The sequence below is a fragment of the Melanotaenia boesemani genome, chromosome 17 (genome assembly GCF_017639745.1).
Source record: "Melanotaenia boesemani isolate fMelBoe1 chromosome 17, fMelBoe1.pri, whole genome shotgun sequence".
Classification (NCBI taxonomy): domain Eukaryota; kingdom Metazoa; phylum Chordata; class Actinopteri; order Atheriniformes; family Melanotaeniidae; genus Melanotaenia; species Melanotaenia boesemani.
Genome location: NC_055698.1, coordinates 3189519 through 3207722, shown reverse-complemented (window position 1 = coordinate 3207722; position 18204 = coordinate 3189519). Strand labels below are relative to the sequence as shown.

General features: G+C 40.8%; 1 protein-coding gene across 1 annotated transcript in view; it reads left to right on the top strand.

Annotated features, from left to right (window-relative positions):
• LOC121628290 (ubiquitin-conjugating enzyme E2 E2-like) overlaps nt 1–18204 on the top strand; it is a 94153-nt gene extending 75949 nt beyond the window's left edge. The window contains exons 5-6 of the mRNA XM_041967306.1: nt 10717–10864; nt 17479–18204. Coding sequence (XP_041823240.1) covers nt 10717–10864; nt 17479–17576 — 246 coding nt within the window. The 3' untranslated portion in view covers nt 17577–18204. The remainder of the gene's footprint in view (nt 1–10716; nt 10865–17478) is intronic.

The following is an 18204-nucleotide window of genomic DNA, read 5'->3' as shown; positions in this document are numbered from 1 at the left end:
AGTTTGATCTTGTGATTGACTGAATGAAAGGATGAAATGAGGATGCAGAGGTTGAGTTCAGAGGCTGAGAGATGAAGCCATAATACAGAAGGGGATGCCGGATTAGACCTCAAGCTTTTGTTATGCAGAGGCAACTTCATAATCTATTAGCATCAACTGTGACGGGATTACAGGCTGTTAATGAGACCACACAAGCAAGCCGGGGATCTGTTTCATGGTTGATGTGCCGCCAGCATTAGCATACCTCCGCTAACACATCTCAGTAGTGTAAGAACAGAAAGAGGAGCTTTGCAACCAATCATCAATCATCTCCAGACATCCTGTCATGTCATTGAAATTCTTGTTAATTGTTCTGGCTGGCTGTCATGAGTCAGTCTCCACCCTCTTGGTGTTACCAGCATTAAATGCGGAAGGGGGGGGGGGTCTGCTTTGTTTTTCATGAGGAGGAGCTGTGAGGGAGAAATGGACAGTCAATGAAAAGATAAAGGAGTTTAGGAATAATTGAGGCCAAGCTGAAAGAAGCTAACACGCTTAAACCCCCGTCCAGGTCAGCAGCTTTAGCTCTGAGGAAGCAGGAAGGTCAAAGGTCACTTCTTAATGATGGTGTGCTCCCTGTGCTGATGTTCAGCTCTACTGGCTGCTGTAGAGGCTTCGACTTCAGTGTCGACAGCAGCAGAAACTCTAAAACCGTTCAGCTTTTTTTCATTCTGCACAGAGGATGATGTGTGTCAGGGTTACCCTCAGAGGTAGCCATGGTAACGCAGATGCTTTTTCATGTTGGTTATTGTGTTAATGTTTTTTGTTTTTTTGTAAATATTTTAGTCTTACAACTAACTATCAGTTTAGTTATTCATGCATTTATTTAGACAACAAAAACTCAATAGTTATAACTACTTCATTTTATCTGAATATTCTGCTTTTGTAAAACTCTTTTTAAAAAGAATAGAATTTTGGTTATTAATGGCCGTTTATTTTTAGCACAAGTAAAAAACACAGATGGGAAAATTTGATAGAAACACCTTGTGATTTGCATTTGAAAAAGCATTACCTTTACAAATTTAACTGTGCAAATGATATTCCAGTTAAAAGAGATCTATCACAGACCTGACAGGCAGAAAAGCATCACAAAATAGATGTTAGTTGTTCTTAGTCCGCTGTGTCTGAACTTGGAAGAAATACAAACAAAATGCAAGGACTGTAAAAGGGAAACCAGTGAAGACGTCAGAAATAAAAACTCTAGACTTCCGCTTCAGCTATTATGGGGTAGAGTCGCAGTATTCTCGCGCTCCCGCAATATTTCGTTTTTACAACCCACCTGCCAAATTTTTACCGTCAAAGTTTTGTAGTAACTGCTTGTTTTGGTGCTTAGCTATAACTCGTGTTATAATGCCCCCTAAACCCCCTAAAGCGAGTGAAAAAGTTGAGTCGGAGGCGGCTATTAGCAAAACTGATCTCGTGGCCGCATTAGCCGACCATAAAGACGCCCTGCTCTCTGAACTGAAAAGGGACTTCAAACAGGTGAACGAGAAGCTAGATGGGCTCCAGGAGACCGTCGTTAGTCATGGCGAGCGCATAGCGTCACTGGAAGAAAACTCTGAGACGATTTATCAGCGCTTAGAGAAGATGGAAAGGAGTTACGGGGGGCTGCAGGCTGACAACGAGAAACTAAAGGCTAAGCTAACTGAGCTAGAGGGGAGAAGCCGGAGGAATAATGTACGCCTTATCGGTCTACGCGAGGGCATTGAAGGCCCGCAACCAAGCAAGTTTTTCTCCCAACTCCTGCAGGATGTCTTTGGGCGTGACACTTTTCCCTCTCCGCCGGAGCTGGACCGTGCTCATCGGAGCCTGTTTCCTAAACCGGGCCCCGGAGATAGGCCTCGGCCTGTCATAATCTGCTTCCACCGCTGTCAGCAGAAGGAGCTTGTGATTCGAGAAGCCCGGAAAAGAGGAAATTTGACGTACGAGAACAACTCATTCAGGGTTTACGAGGACTACACTCAAGACGTGGTGAGGCAACGGAAGGGATATAAGTCTGTGATGTCATCACTGTACAAGATGGGACTGAAACCTTCGTTGCTTTACCCTGCAAGGCTCCGGATTACTGAGGCGGACGGTACCCGTACAGCGTTCAGCTCCGTGGCGGAGGCCGAGAAGTTTATTCAGGATTCTAATGGCTCTTAACTGGCTTCTTGATACTCGTAGGATACAGAACTGCCCCAGCCTGAGTGGTAACCTTTTTATTTATGTCTTAAATCAACAATTTTACCTTTATCTCAGCTATGATGATTGTTTCGATGTGAGTTACTCACTGTAAGCTATACGCTTCACTTTTACTATAGTCCCCTTTTTTTTTTTTTTTTTTTTTGAATGAGCTCGCTTGTTGTTTGGTGGGTGTGTCTTATACACAATTTGTTAAGCGGGTTAGAGAGTACTTTTTAGTTAGCTTTTAATGGAGGTGTTACAGTTAGATAGGGTAGGTGTGCTGTTTGTTTCAACAGCTATATTCACCTTGGTGTTCTGGGGAGGGTTTTTTTCTACTGTCACTATTAAGATAAAGATGTGTCTTCTTTGCACAACCAGATTATTTTTGTTTATGTGCCTGTTATTATATTATTTTTCTCCTGTTCTCTTACTTTCAACATGAGTAATATGGCAGGCAATTTTAACATTGTTACATGGAACGTTAAAGGCCTGAACCATCCTGTCAAAAGGAAAAAAGCTCTCACACATCTTAAAAATCTAGGTGCAGGAATTGCGTTTCTACAAGAAACTCATTTGAGGATCCCAGATAATGCTCGCTTGAGATGTGGGTGGGTGGGACAGCTTTTTCACTCAACCTTTCAGGGTAAAGCAAGGGGAGTTGCTATACTAATAAACAAAAATATACCTTTTGCGCCATCCACAATAATAGCTGATTCTAATGGACGTTACGTTATAGTAACTGGTAAACTTTATCATTTGAATGTGGTTTTGGCTAATGTTTATGCCCCTAACTTTGACGACCCCAATTTTTTTTCTCGTCTTTTTGGACAGCTTCCTTGTTTGGATTCACATCTGCTTATCATGGGAGGGGATTTTAATGTATGTCTGAACCCCGGGCTTGATAGGTCATCTGTTCGACCGGGCTATACTGAATCCAAATCAGCTTCTTACATTCAGTCCTTTCTTTCAGACTTTGGTATTCTGGATCTTTGGCGTTTTCTACACCCACAGGACAGACAATATTCTTTTTTCTCTCATGCCCATCGTAGTTACAGCAGGATTGACTACTTTTTTACCGATAATAAATTAACTTCATTTGCTCAGAAATGTGAATATCAACCCATAGTGGTTTCGGACCACGCTCCTCTTTTAATCGAATTTAATATACCTGGGGCTGGGGCTCAAAGGAAACATTGGAGGTTTAATTCTCTCTTACTGTCTGACGACAGTTTTGTTGAGTTCATGTCAAGCCAGATCTCCTTGTTTTTAGAAATTAATACGACTCCAGATGTTTCCATTTCAACTGTTTGGGAGGCTCTCAAGGCATACCTCAGAGGTCAGGTGATATCATTTGTGGCTAAAAAAAAGAGGGACTCCATGTCTAAACAAGTGGATCTGGAGAGTCGAATTGCGGATTTGGACAGTAGAAATGCACAAAATCCATCCCAAGATCTATATAAAGAACGCTTAAAACTTGGAGCAGAATATGACATACTGACATCTCGGTCTACTGAATATTTGTTGTTAAAAAATAGAAGTAATATGTATGAACATGGTGATAAGGCTGGGGAGGTTCTAGCAAGACAATTAAAAGGTGCAAGGGCCAAGCAAACAATTAATGGGGTAGGATCACAGAGTGGTGGTATTATTACTGATCAAAAAGGAATAAATGATGCTTTTCAATGTTATTATAGAAAACTGTACAGTTCTGATAACCTCTGTAATCCTCATCTTTTAGAGAATTTTTTTAGACACTTGCCTATCCCAACTTTGTCCCCAGAGCAGGTCTCTGCCCTGGATGCGCCAATATCACAACAGGAGATTGTGGAGTCGATTAAATCACTACAACCTCGGAAATCACCGGGCCCAGATGGTCTGCCGAGTGAGTTTTATGCCACGTTCGCTGAACAGCTAGCTCCTGTTTTGACATCAGTGTATACAGACTCTCTTAATAAAGGGTCCCTTCCTACCACCTTGAACCAGGCTTGTATTACACTGCTTCCAAAAAAGGATAAAAACCCTCTTGAGTGTGCATCTTACAGGCCAATATCATTATTAAATAGTGATTATAAACTATTGGCAAAAGTGCTGGCCTGCCGCTTAGAACGAGTTCTACCCAGTGTTATATCTTCAGATCAAACTGGCTTTGTTAAAGGTAGGCGTTCCTTCTTTAACATCCGCCGTTTACTTAATATAGTCTGCACCCCTTCTCAAGCTGATTCCGAATGCCTTCTCTCCATGGATGCAGAGAAGGCATTCGATAGAGTGGAATGGGCCTACCTTTTTGAAACATTGGAGAGATTTGGATTTGGCAAGTTGTTTATATCTTGGGTCAAGTTATTATATGCATGTCCGTCAGCCATGGTTCTGACAAATAACTTTTACTCTAAGCCATTTACTTTGAACCGCGGGACCCGACAAGGATGCCCGCTCAGCCCCCTACTCTTCGTCTTGGCTATTGAGCCATTGGCCATAGCAATAAGGTCCAATGGCTCCATAAAAGGTATTATGAGGGCCAATTTTGAACATAAACTATCCTTATACGCGGACGACCTTTTGTTGTATGTGTCTGATGTGGACTCAACTATCCCTCATATTTTGACACTTCTTACTCAGTTCGGTGAAATTTCGGGGTATAAGTTAAATTTACAAAAGAGTGAGCTGCTGCCACTGAATTTGAATTTTTCAGATCCTACCAGAACTAGAATTCCCTTCAAGATTGCCACACATAGTTTTGTTTATCTGGGTGTTACTATAACTAAGACTTTTGATAACCTTTACAAATATAATTTTGATAGACTATTACTTCAGGTACAGCAGGACTTAACAAAATGGTCAACCCTTCCCCTCTCTTTGATTGGTAGAGTGAACGTAATCAAAATGTCTGTGCTCCCTAAATTTACATACCTTTTTCAGTGTCTTCCCGTTTTTATACCAAGTACTTATTTTAAGAAACTCGATTCTACTATATCAGCCTATATTTGGAATGGCAAAAAACCACGTTTAAAGAAAGACCACTTGCAGAAATCTAAACAAGACGGTGGTCTGGCTCTTCCAAACTTCCGATACTATTACTGGGCTTGTAATCTGTACTGTCTGTCCTTTTGGGTGCATTACAGCTCCAATGATGATGGCCCTGTCTGGGTGGAGATGGAGAAGTATTTTTGCAGTCCTTCGTCCTTACCGGCTTTGATTGGTGCATCATTACCCCTACCTCTTAATCTTGCAACCACTAGCCCTATAGTTCGCAGTTCCTTTAAAATTTATTCACAATTTAGGAAACATTTTGGCCTTCAGCGAATTAGTCTGTCGAGTCCAATTGCATCTAATGACCTTTTTCTTCCTTCATTACAAGATCATACATTTAATGTGTGGCTAAGAAAGGGTTTAAAATGCTTTAAAGATCTTTTTATTGAGAATAAGTTTGCCTCCTTTACACAGTTGTCTACCAAATATGACTTGCCAGCTTCTCATTTTTTTCGATACCTGCAGGTTAGGCACTTTGTTACTTCGTCCATTTCTGGGTTCCCTGGAAAATCTCCCGATAATATAATTGATGAACTGATGTCTTTCAATCCAAATAGATGTAAAGCTGTCTCTTTTATGTTAAATTTAATCTCTCGCCTAGATTCCCCTTCTTCTTTAGCAATTAAACTTTCTTGGGAACGTGACCTTCAAATCACAATCAGTGAATCAGTATGGGCTGATGTTTTGAGGAGAATCCATTCATCTTCCATGTGTGCGAGACACTCCCTTATTCAGTTCAAGGTGATACACCGGGTGCACCTTCATAAATCCAAATTGGCCAGAATCTATCCTCAAATTGACCCGACATGCGATAGGTGTAAAGCTGAAGAAGCCACACTGATACACATGTTTTGGCTTTGTCCCAAAATACAAATATATTGGAATGGCATCTGTGAAGCGCTTTCTGCTGTTCTTTTAGTTAAAATAACACCAAACCCACTCATGTTGCTTTTTGGGGTCACTCCTGAGGGACTGGGTTTACCTATAGGAGGTCGCAAAGTGGTTGCATTTTCGACTTTATTAGCACGTCGTTTAATTCTTTTAAAATGGAAGGAAGCTGTCCCACCCACAGTATCACATTGGATTAAAGATGTGTTGTTTAATCTAAAACTTGAAAAAATTAGATGTGTGATGAGAGGTTCGGAGAAGAAGTTTTATGAAACTTGGAAAGCTTTTTTTACTTTCTTTGACCAACCATCAACACAGGTTCAGGAATAGTCTGCTTTTTTGTTTTGTTTTTTCTTTTGGTGATCTGATTGTGATGTGTGTTTATTGACCTGTGCATCGTTGTGTATCTTTTTCCTTTCTGTATTATACCTTTAAGTGACAGTACACACTGGGGTGTTTGTAGTTTGCAGGGTGGGTTTTTTCCTTTTTTTTTTTTTTTTTTTTTTTTTTTTTTTTTTTCTTTTTTTTATTGATTTGTATTTTTGTATTGTTTTTTTTTTTTTTTTTTTTTTTTTATATTGAAAATCAATAAATATATTAAACACAGAAATAAAAACTCTAAAAGCATAACTCCATGAATAAAGAAATGCACAACAAATTTAATAAAAAATAAATGAAGCAAAAACTGGAAACGATTTGTTGCTTTTTAGGTTCCATGTTCCAAACTATTTCCTCTTTACTGAAGCCAGATCCACACGGAGACCAGACCAATTTAGTTGTTTACAAGTTTTCCACAAAGAGGGAATAAAGTTAAAAAAATGTGTTGGTCCACACAAAACCAGTGGAAATGCTGTAATTTATCTTCCAGACCTGCAAGTGGCGCTGCAGTGCTGCAATTGAAATACACCAGCAACAGAGAAGGAGACATGGAGCATCAGAACCTTGCATTGTGGGGTTTGTGCAGATGGGGCGATGGCATCAGCGGTTCAGGAAAAAAGTGTTTGGGTTGTAATTTATTTACAACATGATTTATTCACTGAGGGACCTGGTTTGAAAAATTATCCCTTTGAGTCAAAATGCCAGTCCCTGTATACAAGACATTCAATTAATTACAAAAAAAAAAAACCAAAAACATGAAACTTTTTCTAATTATTTTTAAGGTGAGTTTTTCAGGCTACATAGAGTTTTGGGTCATATCTTTTATTTATAAATCACTTTTCCTGCTAAAGGCAACACTAACTGCTTTAGGCCTGGTACACACAGGGATTTTTTTAAATCTGATAAAATATTTTTATCTATTCGAATCCCTACCCATGAAGATAAAAAATCAGGCATCTAACAGTGTTGATCGCACTGTGTGTGGTGATGTCCAATAATCTCTTCACAGAGCAACACACATATAACGATGTTGTCCTGCAACCGATCTTCAAGCTAGTCCTCCAAGCCAGAAATCTTGCGTGATCTAACAAAAAGGTAGAAGAAGAACCATGGCAACAACCTGAAAAATGAAGACGAACCATGACAACAACCAGAAAAATTAAGAAGAACCATGGCAACAACCGGAAAAATTAAGAAGAGGAACCATGGCAACAACCGGAAAAACAAAGAAAAACCATGGCAATAACCAGAAAAATGAAGAAGAACCATCGCAACAACCAGAAAAATGAAGAACAACCATGGCAACAACCAGAAAAACGAAGAACAACCATGGCAACAACCAGAAAAACGAAGAAGAACCATGGCAACAACCGGAAAAACAAAGAAAAACCATGGCAATAACCAGAAATATGAAGAAGAACCATCGCAACAACCGGAAAAATGAAGAAGAACCATGGCAACAACCAGAAAAACAAAGAAAAACCATGGCAACAACCAGAAAAATGAAGAAGAAGAACCATGGCAACAACCACAAAAATGAAGAAGAAGAACCATTGCAACAACCGGAAAAATGAAGAAGAAGAACCATGGCAACAACCGGAAAAATGAAGAAGAAGAACCATGGCAACTGCCGGAAAAATGAAGAAGAAGAACCATGGCAACAACCAGAAAAATGAAGAGGAACCATGGCAACAACTGGAAAAATGAAGAAGAAGAACCATGGCAACAGCCGGAAAAATGAAGAAGAAGAATCATGGCAACAACCGGAAAAATGAAGAAGAAGAACCATGGCAACAACCACAAAAATGAAGAAGAAGAACCATTGCAACAACCGGAAAAATGAAGAAGAAGAACCATGGCAACAGCCGGAAAACACAACACCCAGCATAGAAGAGGACATACAAGACGAGGGAATGATGGTGGTCTTGGGACTATTATTAACAGAAAAATCCAGAACTGAAAAAAATACCAGACTGGAGACAGCGTGAACACAGACTTTCTATCCTTTATTGCTCTCCAGTCAGCTTGCTCTCTGATTGGCTACATTCACTTCCACATCACCATCCTACAGTCACAACTCAGGAGTCGTCGGCTTTCCACACACACGTGGAGACTTTTGGTCGTAAATATTGAACATTTTCAATACTTAAGATTGTCAGCCATGACCTGTTTCTGAGCCGACTGTCAGGACAAACTCGCTCGTAACACACCTCAGACCACCTAATAATTATATAGAAAAATCTTAGACCTAAGATAATTGGTGGTTTGCCTTCCTTGGTCGGGAAGAGGCTAAATCGGGACAAAAACAGCCTGATAATCTTTATGGGTGTAACCAGCTTTACATGTCAAAACAAGCCTTCACAGACCAAAGTAATATAGCAATAAAAAAAATAAAATAAAATAACATTCATTATTATCTGTCACACAGACGACACATGACAAATGCACGAATGGAGCAGTTTACCCTCCCATACTACACAAACATGAACTCCCTAATTTCTGTCTCTGTTCTGAATAAAAATAATAACAGTAATAAATATTTGGCTTGACGCTGCTGTGAGGAAACAATGTCTTGGGGATCCGATCACACCAAGGGCCAGCCCACCCATGTCAACAGACGCCCGCCAATGTAATCACCCAGACAGGGGTAGGCAAGACTCCACACCACAGCTCAAGGGCGCTCACCGTGGCAACAACCTCCAGACCGAGCAGGCAAAGCTTCTGGCGCAAAGGATGCTCATGAGGAAAACACTGGAGTTAAATAAATGAAAAAATAAATAAATAAATGCACATAAAGGACTTCATAAAATAACGTGCTAAAAAATTTATAAGATATATAAAAAAAACAACAAAAATAAAACATGAATTAGATCAAATAAAATTCAGCTAAAAGCTAAAAAGGTCTAATATTAAAAACATCAACAGTCTCTGCAGCCCTGAGGTCCTCTGGCAGGCTGGTCCACAGACAAGGGTCGTAATAATGGAACGGGTCCTTGCTGTATGTTTTGGTCCTTAACCTTGGAACAACTAGAAGGCCGGTACCAGAGAACCTTAGGGTCCACGAGGGTTCAGAATTTAAAAGTAAGTCAGATAAATAAGAAGATCCAAGACCATGAGACATTTATAAACAAAAGCTTAAAATCGATCCTGAAATGCACAGGGAGCCAATGCAGCGATTTTAAAACATGTGTGATGTATTCCTGCCCTCTGGTCCTCGTCAGAACTCTGCTGCTGAGTTCTGGAGTAGTTGTAGGCTAGAAATAGACTTTTTGGGAAGGCCAGAGAGGGCATTACAATAATTATTTTACTAGAAATTAAAGCATCAGCACCTCTGTGCTGGCGATGTTTCTAAAATGATAAAATCCTGTCTTTGTGACATTTCTGATGTGTGAAATAAAACACAGCTCAGAGCCAAAAAGAACACCCAGATTTATCACGCACTGAGAAGTATTAAAATGATGTAATCTTGGTAAATTGATCAATCTCTTGCCTTCAGGACTGATAATTTAAAGTTCAGTTTGTCCTGGTTAAGCTGTAAGAAGTCATCTCCCATCCATGACTTTATATCTAAAATACAGCTTTAAAGGACATTAACTGGCTCCAGGTCATCAGGAGACACGGCGACGTAAAGCTGCGTATCATCAGCATAGCGGTGAAAATCAATGCCGTGTCTCCTGATGACATCCCCAAGAGGCAACATACAGATTAAAAAGAACTGGGCCTAAAATTGATCCCTGGGGAACCCCACACTTCATGGATTCCTGAGGAGCAGGTATCCATACTTACAAAAACATATTCGATCTGTGAGATAGGAGTGAAACCATTTAAGAGCAGTACCTGAGAGGCCCAGCAGACTTGTGAGTCTGTCTAATAAAATTTGGTGATCTATTGTATCAAAGGCGGCGCTTAGATCCAGTAGAACCAGGACAACCATGAACATCCCCTAACTGTGGTGTTTCCTTTTCTATTTTTTTGGGGGGGGGTTTGACAGTTCTAATCTAGTGGCAGTGCCGTGATCGCACCCTGTATCATGACCTCTCCGTATCTTTTGAACATGGACGTTTGCACAGTTTTTATTATTTTGTTAAATCTATACATTGCAGAGCCAGATTGGATCATTTGGACCACATGTGGAATAAAAATTTGCAGAGACCTGAAATAAGGCAGCGTTTCACAGGCAGATGATCTTCCTGATCAACCTCTGCCACCGTGTCGTTCCAGGTGACGTTCCGTACGAGGATCTACCACTGCAACATCAACAGTCAGGGAGTCATCTGTCTGGACATCCTGAAGGACAACTGGAGTCCCGCACTCACCATCTCCAAGGTCCTTCTGTCCATCTGCTCCCTGCTCACCGACTGCAACCCTGGTGAGTGCATGAACATACTCCCCATCACATCTCCCTGCAGGCTGAATGACCTGCCTCCTGCACGGAGGATGCTCATTGAATTTAGTCCCTTTGAAATTATTCTGATAGCTTTACAGAAAAAACAGGCAGCTATAGTGATGATAAAATAAAAGCTGGTTTCAACCTGAATTATGTAGCATTGCATAATTCATGGCATTATCTTGGCTTTAAGAGAAGATGTTTGCTCTGTAAATGATCTACAACAGGATTGCTACAGTCAGGCTGAAGGATCTCCTCTCTACATACATTTTTACTCTGCTCTTCCAGTTCATTAAGTGAAGGGGACGGATATTTCTCTGCACATTAACTTCAAGCTGCTAAAACCTTTACTTTAATGTGTCAGCAACTTAATTAAATGTGTGTCATGTCAGTGGAGTCATGTTTCTTGTTTCCATCTTTTCTTTTATTTCGCCTCTAACACAGCATCACAGTAGTTTTCCTGGGATCCTTTTGTCTCTTCAGCTGTTTGTTTGACCTCTCAGTCATCCTCATTTGTACTTCTTTATCTCACATTTTCCCAACCACTTCTGGTAATGATATTATACGCACCGTCCACGTAATCAGGACCACTTTCTAGAACCGGGTCGAACCCCCTTTAATTCCTGGTGTGATAGATGGAAGCAGGTGGTGGAAACCTTCCTCAGAGGTTTTCTCCATGTTGACATGACAGCATCACACAGTTGCTGCAGGTTTGTCGGCTGCATCCATGATGAGAATCTGAGAAACAAATTCATTACTAACTGTACAGGCTCAGAATCTGATGGAAACATCATGAAAACATGGATCCATCCTGCCTTGGATCAACGCTTCAGACTGCTGCTGGTGTAACGGTGGGGGGAGATTTTCTTGGCCCACTTTTTGGGTCTCTTGGTACCAACGTGGCCTGGTTTAACCCTAAAACTCCTAGCCATTTTTTAGCTATTTTTGGTCCGCCAGTTTGTTTGTTTTTTTATGTAAAACAACATGTAGAAGCTCAACCCTTTTAATCCCAGTCAGCAGAATTTATTACTAACAGAACTTTGTAGAAATAACACACAGATCAACAGTGACCAAGCCTTTTCTCACCTGCATCATTCTTTCAAGTCTTGGCTTTCAGGAGAAAAAATATTGGTATTGAAACAAACACACAACAGAAACTATTTCCAAGTTTCCACTTTTTCCTCATTTCCAGTTATTCCTGCTTCTATTTACCTTCTATTTTATCCTCACTAAACCAACTCCAGCTCAGCTGCATTGTGGCGCCACCGTGCATCAGATTGGGGGAAAGTCTGACAGGAAGTGGCTTCACCATCATGTCCAGGTCTAAATAGAGGTCTCTTAGCAACATAATAATGATGGTGAGCTTTTTATGATGAAATGTGATAAATAATGCTGTTATCATGGATCATTGTGGATTTACCAGACAGTCTCTGAATAAACACTACGTTTAGTAGCTGGATTGTAAACCTCCTGGACGGGATGCCTGGAAAACTTAAGTAGATCACCTAAAGTTTAACTATCCATCACAATTTACCCCACAGAGCTACACACTACAGTTCCAGAGACACTGGTGATGAGTGGCAGCACTCCGGGAGATCTGGTAGATTTTAAGGGGTTAAAATTGAAACCAGAATCTCTTAAAACTAGTTTTAAATGTAAGCTACAACCACAATAGGTGGTGAATCATTCCACATTGTAATATCTCTTTACATTAAAGATCTACACACACCATCAGTCCTGGGTTTTTTGTTTTGACTGGATAAAGTGGTATTACTATGCATATATATCCCGACCTTATCACAACTAAAAGATGAACTATTTTTAAAATAAAAATCCAATTTTAATGTCCTTCTTAGAACCATGTGGACTCTCAAAGGCTCTACACATAGAAACAGCTCATATCTACTAAAAAGGTTTCACACCATGTGCCGTGGTATTTGTCCCAGTCAGACCTCAACAGATAAGCCTTATCTCCATTAACCATTCATACTCATACTTCTGTGTAACTAAGCAGAAAAATCGGTAGCATTCGTTTCATCTCTGTCGTACGGTATGATGCTAACTGTGTTTCTGGACTTTCCTGGTCCATAGTTCAGTCAGGATTGGACCAGAACCTGCTGTAAACCAGTGATTCCCAACCCTGGTCCTGGCCCTGGCCCTGGCACACTATCCTGCAGGTCTTAGATGTCTCCCTGCTATGACACACCTGAATCAAATCCATGGATCATTAGCAGACTCATACAGAACTTGTCAGAGATCCATTTAATGTGAATCGGGTGTGTTGCAGCAGGGAGACATCTAAGACCTGCAGGATAGTGTGCCTTGAGGACCAGGGTTGGGAATCACTGCTGTAAACAGCTGACGGTGTTTGCTGGGAAGATGTCATCAGTTTTAGGGTTAATTAGTGACATGATGGCTCAGTTCACAAACAGTTCAAAGACCACCACTGCAAGAACTGGGAATTTAGGTAGTCTTTTATGGACCAGTTAAACCCATTTCCTCTGGTCTTTAGCTACAAATGCGTTTTATGTCTGTTGGCATAAAGTATTAAACTGAGCACACAGGGCTGGTAAAAACAGCCACTGTAAAAAATCTGTTCTGTATCACCACAATCAGATCCAAAATGAGAGAAACGGAGGAATGTGCCAGGTAGTTAGTGGTAGATAAGAGCTGGAGGGTTTCAGGCCATATCAGATGTGAGAGGTGGGGAATGAGACAAAGGATGAGGCCGATTGTAAGGACCTCTGATGATAGCTTGTGTTTCCTCGGTGGGGATTGGTCTTTGATGAACGTGGCAGCCGTGATTCTTCCTCTATGGTAAAAACTAATGTTTACATGCTGGTGAGAAAGAATGAAACAAATCTTTTAAACTGTGATGATATAAACAAGATAGATAAAAAAAAGACAGAAAAAAGAACAAGAACTCATTCTGCCTCATAAAATAAGTCCACTCGCTCCTCTTATCTCCTCTTCAAGAGTCTTTTAACCTGACCTGAAGTGCTGAATTTCAGCTGTCAAGTGTCTCTACACCATTTTCCATCTGAGGCTTTATTTTCCCATCATGCAGCTGGAAATCATTGACTTGTTTCTCAATTAAGGACGAGAAAATGGGATGAGAGTTAATCAGCCCTCACAGGGCTCTCTGAACTCTGGACAGTCTCACAAGCACAATTCTTCCTGGTTGATTGTGGGGCCTGAACCACGTGCGTATCAGAACCAGTATCAAGGGTTCAGATCCAGCCTGGGGGGCACCAGTCATCCTCTATGGAAGGTCCAACAGGTCACCCTAAAAAGGCTTTCTTCCTGGTTTGTTGGCCAGATCGTATATCTGGAAGATGAAAAGTGCTCACCTTTTTCCTTGAGCAGCCTCAGGGCAGTCAGTCTAACCTGTGATGACACAGACCTCTCCTTCCATACAGGAAGGTTTACAGGCTAAGAAAACATGGAAGGAATCAGCAGTGGGTGTAGATTTCTCCAGCAAACGACAAACATATCCTTCTTTTCTGTTCTTTTTCCAGTTTTTACGTGGACCCCAAGGGGTCCCCAAAGAACACAGGGGGTCCCTGAGTCTTTGGCTGTTCAGAGCCAGAGTGATTTAAAAGGCCATGTTCACATAGAGACGAGCTGAGGTGTATCTGCTTACGTTCTTTATCATCTTTGTGCTTCATTTACATGGCCCAGAGTTTTGGGAGCCTGAAAACACTTTGCACCGTTTCATTAATGAACATGTCTGAGAAACGCCACGGTGCAGATGATTCGTCCCTATTTTGCCCTCAGGCAACACACCGATTTTCAGCTTGACACATCTCAAAATGCATCCTTTGGAATGATTCACTACTTTAAAAAGGAGGGAAGACCATAGATAATCAATAACAATGTCACATCACTCTCGGGAAGCTATACTGAAACCGTTGTTGATCAACTTTATCAAAGGGAACAGCTCAACAAAGAGTCTGAAACATAATTTCTGCAGTTTAGATGTGGTTCTGTCTTATTTGCTCATAATTTTAATTCATAATTCAGCCTTATTCAGTGTGTCTGGAAAGAAAAGGATAGTAAAAACCGCTTCATCGAGCTCCATAAGCACTGAACAGCAGCATATGATGGCAACGCTTGTCAGGAAAGATCCAGGAAACTAAAATGAAGCAACGATGATCAAATTCTGGAATCCGACTCCAGTTTGTGGTTTAGTGAATGTTTGGGATTTTTGTTTTCTCAGTAGTTTGTGTGAAGTCAGAAAAATGAAGCTTAGACTCTTGTAGGTGTTTATTTAAATGTCCAACATTGCTTCCAGGCAACACAGACATAAAACCCTTTAAACGGCTGCCTCTTATAAGACTTTTAAACCTGGCTGTACTGTAACTTGTCTGTTTTATATTCCTTTTAAAAACTTTTAAAACTTTGGTTTTAATGTGACCAAGGCTTTCATCCATACAGATGTTATCATTGTAAGTAGTGAGTCCATGAGAGGTGAATTTATTGTGAAAACGATGATTGTGGTTATACAACATACACCACTTCCTACTCTGTAACATATTGTGTTTTTGAGTCCAGTACATTTGATACATGTCAGCCAAGTGTACTAAAACAGTAGAAAGATCCGGTCCAGGCCAGTTTTACCCAGACACATCTGGTCTGAAGAGCTGGACCGAAATAAAAAATCTTCCATGATGTTTTGTAAAACCAAAGCATCCAAAATCAATTAGAAATAGACTACCGAAGTTCAAGTGTCTGTTGGCTGTCCCATGCGTCTCCAAAACAAAAGCAGCTACAAGTAAAGTCGTTCTCCATCATTAATGTAGCAGGAGAAACTGATGACGGTCTAAAGTCTGAACATACCTGAGTTCTGCTTCTCAGAGATCCCCCAGACTCTTAGAACGTATGCTGTTGCAGTTTGTTGTCATTTGGTGGCAGGATAACAAATTCATGGAACAGCCAGGGCTGTTTTGGTGCTGTTGATGGTGCTTTAGCTTCACTCTTCCGTGGAAGAAGGTGTAAAAATCTGCTTTGTGACAGAGTGAAGTTGGGTTGTACCTGGAAGGTCGACTGAGCTTTTCACAGGTGTTTTTCCACTGTTCCTTTCTGTTGTTTTATCTTTGTTATGAAATCAGTTGTCAGCTGGAATCACGTTTTCCCAGTACAAACTCACTTTCAGCCAATCAGCATTCGACCAGCATGTAGCATCAGCTTCTAGAACTATTCTGGTTTTTGGAGGATTGCATTGGGAAAATAACTATCCAGCTGAACAGTTAAAACTAGGTGTAAAATGCCTCTTACATGTGCTTCAGAAATGGACTGGAGTTCTTTACTCCTGAGAGACTTTGCCTCTCTAAGGTGCTCTTTAGCCATTACTGTGACTGTAATGAATGCTATGTTGCATCTTCTTGGAAAGGTGTTGTCATTAAATATAAGTTAATATTCATCATAAAATAGTAAAATTACTTTCAACATTTGATGTTTTCTATAATTTACTATGAACGATGTATTGATTGATGAGGTTTACATTCTGCCCCAGCTGTTTTATGACTTGGGGTTGCCCCACAGATTCCTGCTAAACAAAATGATATATCACAGTATTTTTCTAAATCAGACAAGATTTACTGTATTTGACAGTGTTTGTGTTTTTTCCCTCCACGCCTGGGTGTTAACCACATTTTCCACTGATTGATAGAAGATTCACTGCAGTAGATTGGCCAACAAAAGTCTATTCCACAGAGTAGTGTTTACCTCAGCAGGTAGACCAGCTGCCCCGTTTACAGAGGCCCAGGTTTGAACCCCGACCTGGGGCCCTTTTGTGCATGTCACCTCCTCTCTGTCTGACCACCTTCCCTGTCAAACAACTGCTCAATGAAGCCTGCTAGTCTATTCGATTGTCACAAGGATTGTATAACGTACAGAAAAACCCAAAACACTTCATTGTCCACAGTATCTTTATCACATCCATGAATCCATCTCCACAGAACTGATCAGAACCAGGTCTTTGGCTGTATGCATTGTGTCGATGATGGTTATCTTTTTTTTTCTTTTTCTTAGTCAGGAACTCAAGCAAACATGTCTACAAGTTCCATCTGACTCGAGTGTCCTCCACCTTTTCCAGTTTTACCTGAGGATGAGGAGGGGCTGATCTTAGTCTCAGACGTTATTGGTTCTCCAGATCATAAGGTGGTGCGGCAGATTGCTGGTGTTGACAACTTTATCTGGACATCGTTGTCAGTAAAACCCATACCAGACCATTGTTGAAAATGGGGCTAAACAGTAGTTTGGACCATGTTCGACCTTTTAAAACAAAATTATCTCCATGATAACAGATATTGCATCCTGTTCAACGTCTTTACCTTCTGAATTTTCTCCATTTTCACCTCTTAACATCTCTAAAAATACTGCTGCAGGTTTAGTGGTGCAGCAGTGAAAACGGCCCCCCCTCAAACAGCTGCTCTGCTGCAGGTTTAGTGGTGCAGCAGTGAAAATGGTCCCCCCTCAAACAGTTTCCTGCTGTTCCCTTCATTGTTTGGGCTGTTTAAACTGCTGTTTCTATGAGACAAATTCACATTGAAAGAAAATTAAACTGACTGCTTTTGTGCTTCTTATGTTTCCAGCTGACCCTCTGGTTGGAAGCATCGCCACACAGTACCTGACCAACAGAGCTGAGCACGACAGGATAGCCAAACAGTGGACCAAACGCTACGCTACATAGACCAGCCCACTTCCCCAGGACCTCCCACTCAACCCACACTCATGTATGCACACACACCTCCAACACTTCCCCTCCTCTGGAATCTATGGAAGCACACCCACCCTGTCATCCACCCCCCCCAACCCCCCCTCCCTGAGATATGAACTGTTATTTGTTCCATGCTGACTTGAAAAGCTTCTTTTTATACAAAGAGTCTATTGGGATTGTATTTTCCAATACACTGAATGTTGATATGGTCATGAAAAGCTTTATTACTGTTAACGTCGATGTTGTTGTTCTTATTGCATTGTTTATAACATTGTCGCCACCCTTGTCGTCTTCTATATCTAAATGTTTTATTCCTGTTTTCATGTGATGTAAAAATGTTCATACTGAGTGAGTGCATTTAGTTTTCTTTTTATTGTTTGATTTTTTTATGCAGCTCATGGTCAATATTAGTGCATGGCATCAGGACACGTGTTCATGCAGCGGACATGTAGTCGCAGTAATTATTTCTGTCCCAGCAGAATTGTGGCATGGAGTGAGCCCACCATGATGTATGGCAATAGTGGATAGTTTGCTGTAGATTTTAATGCCTTGTGAGAATACATACTCATTGAATACTAATTAAACACTGGCTGTAATGTGA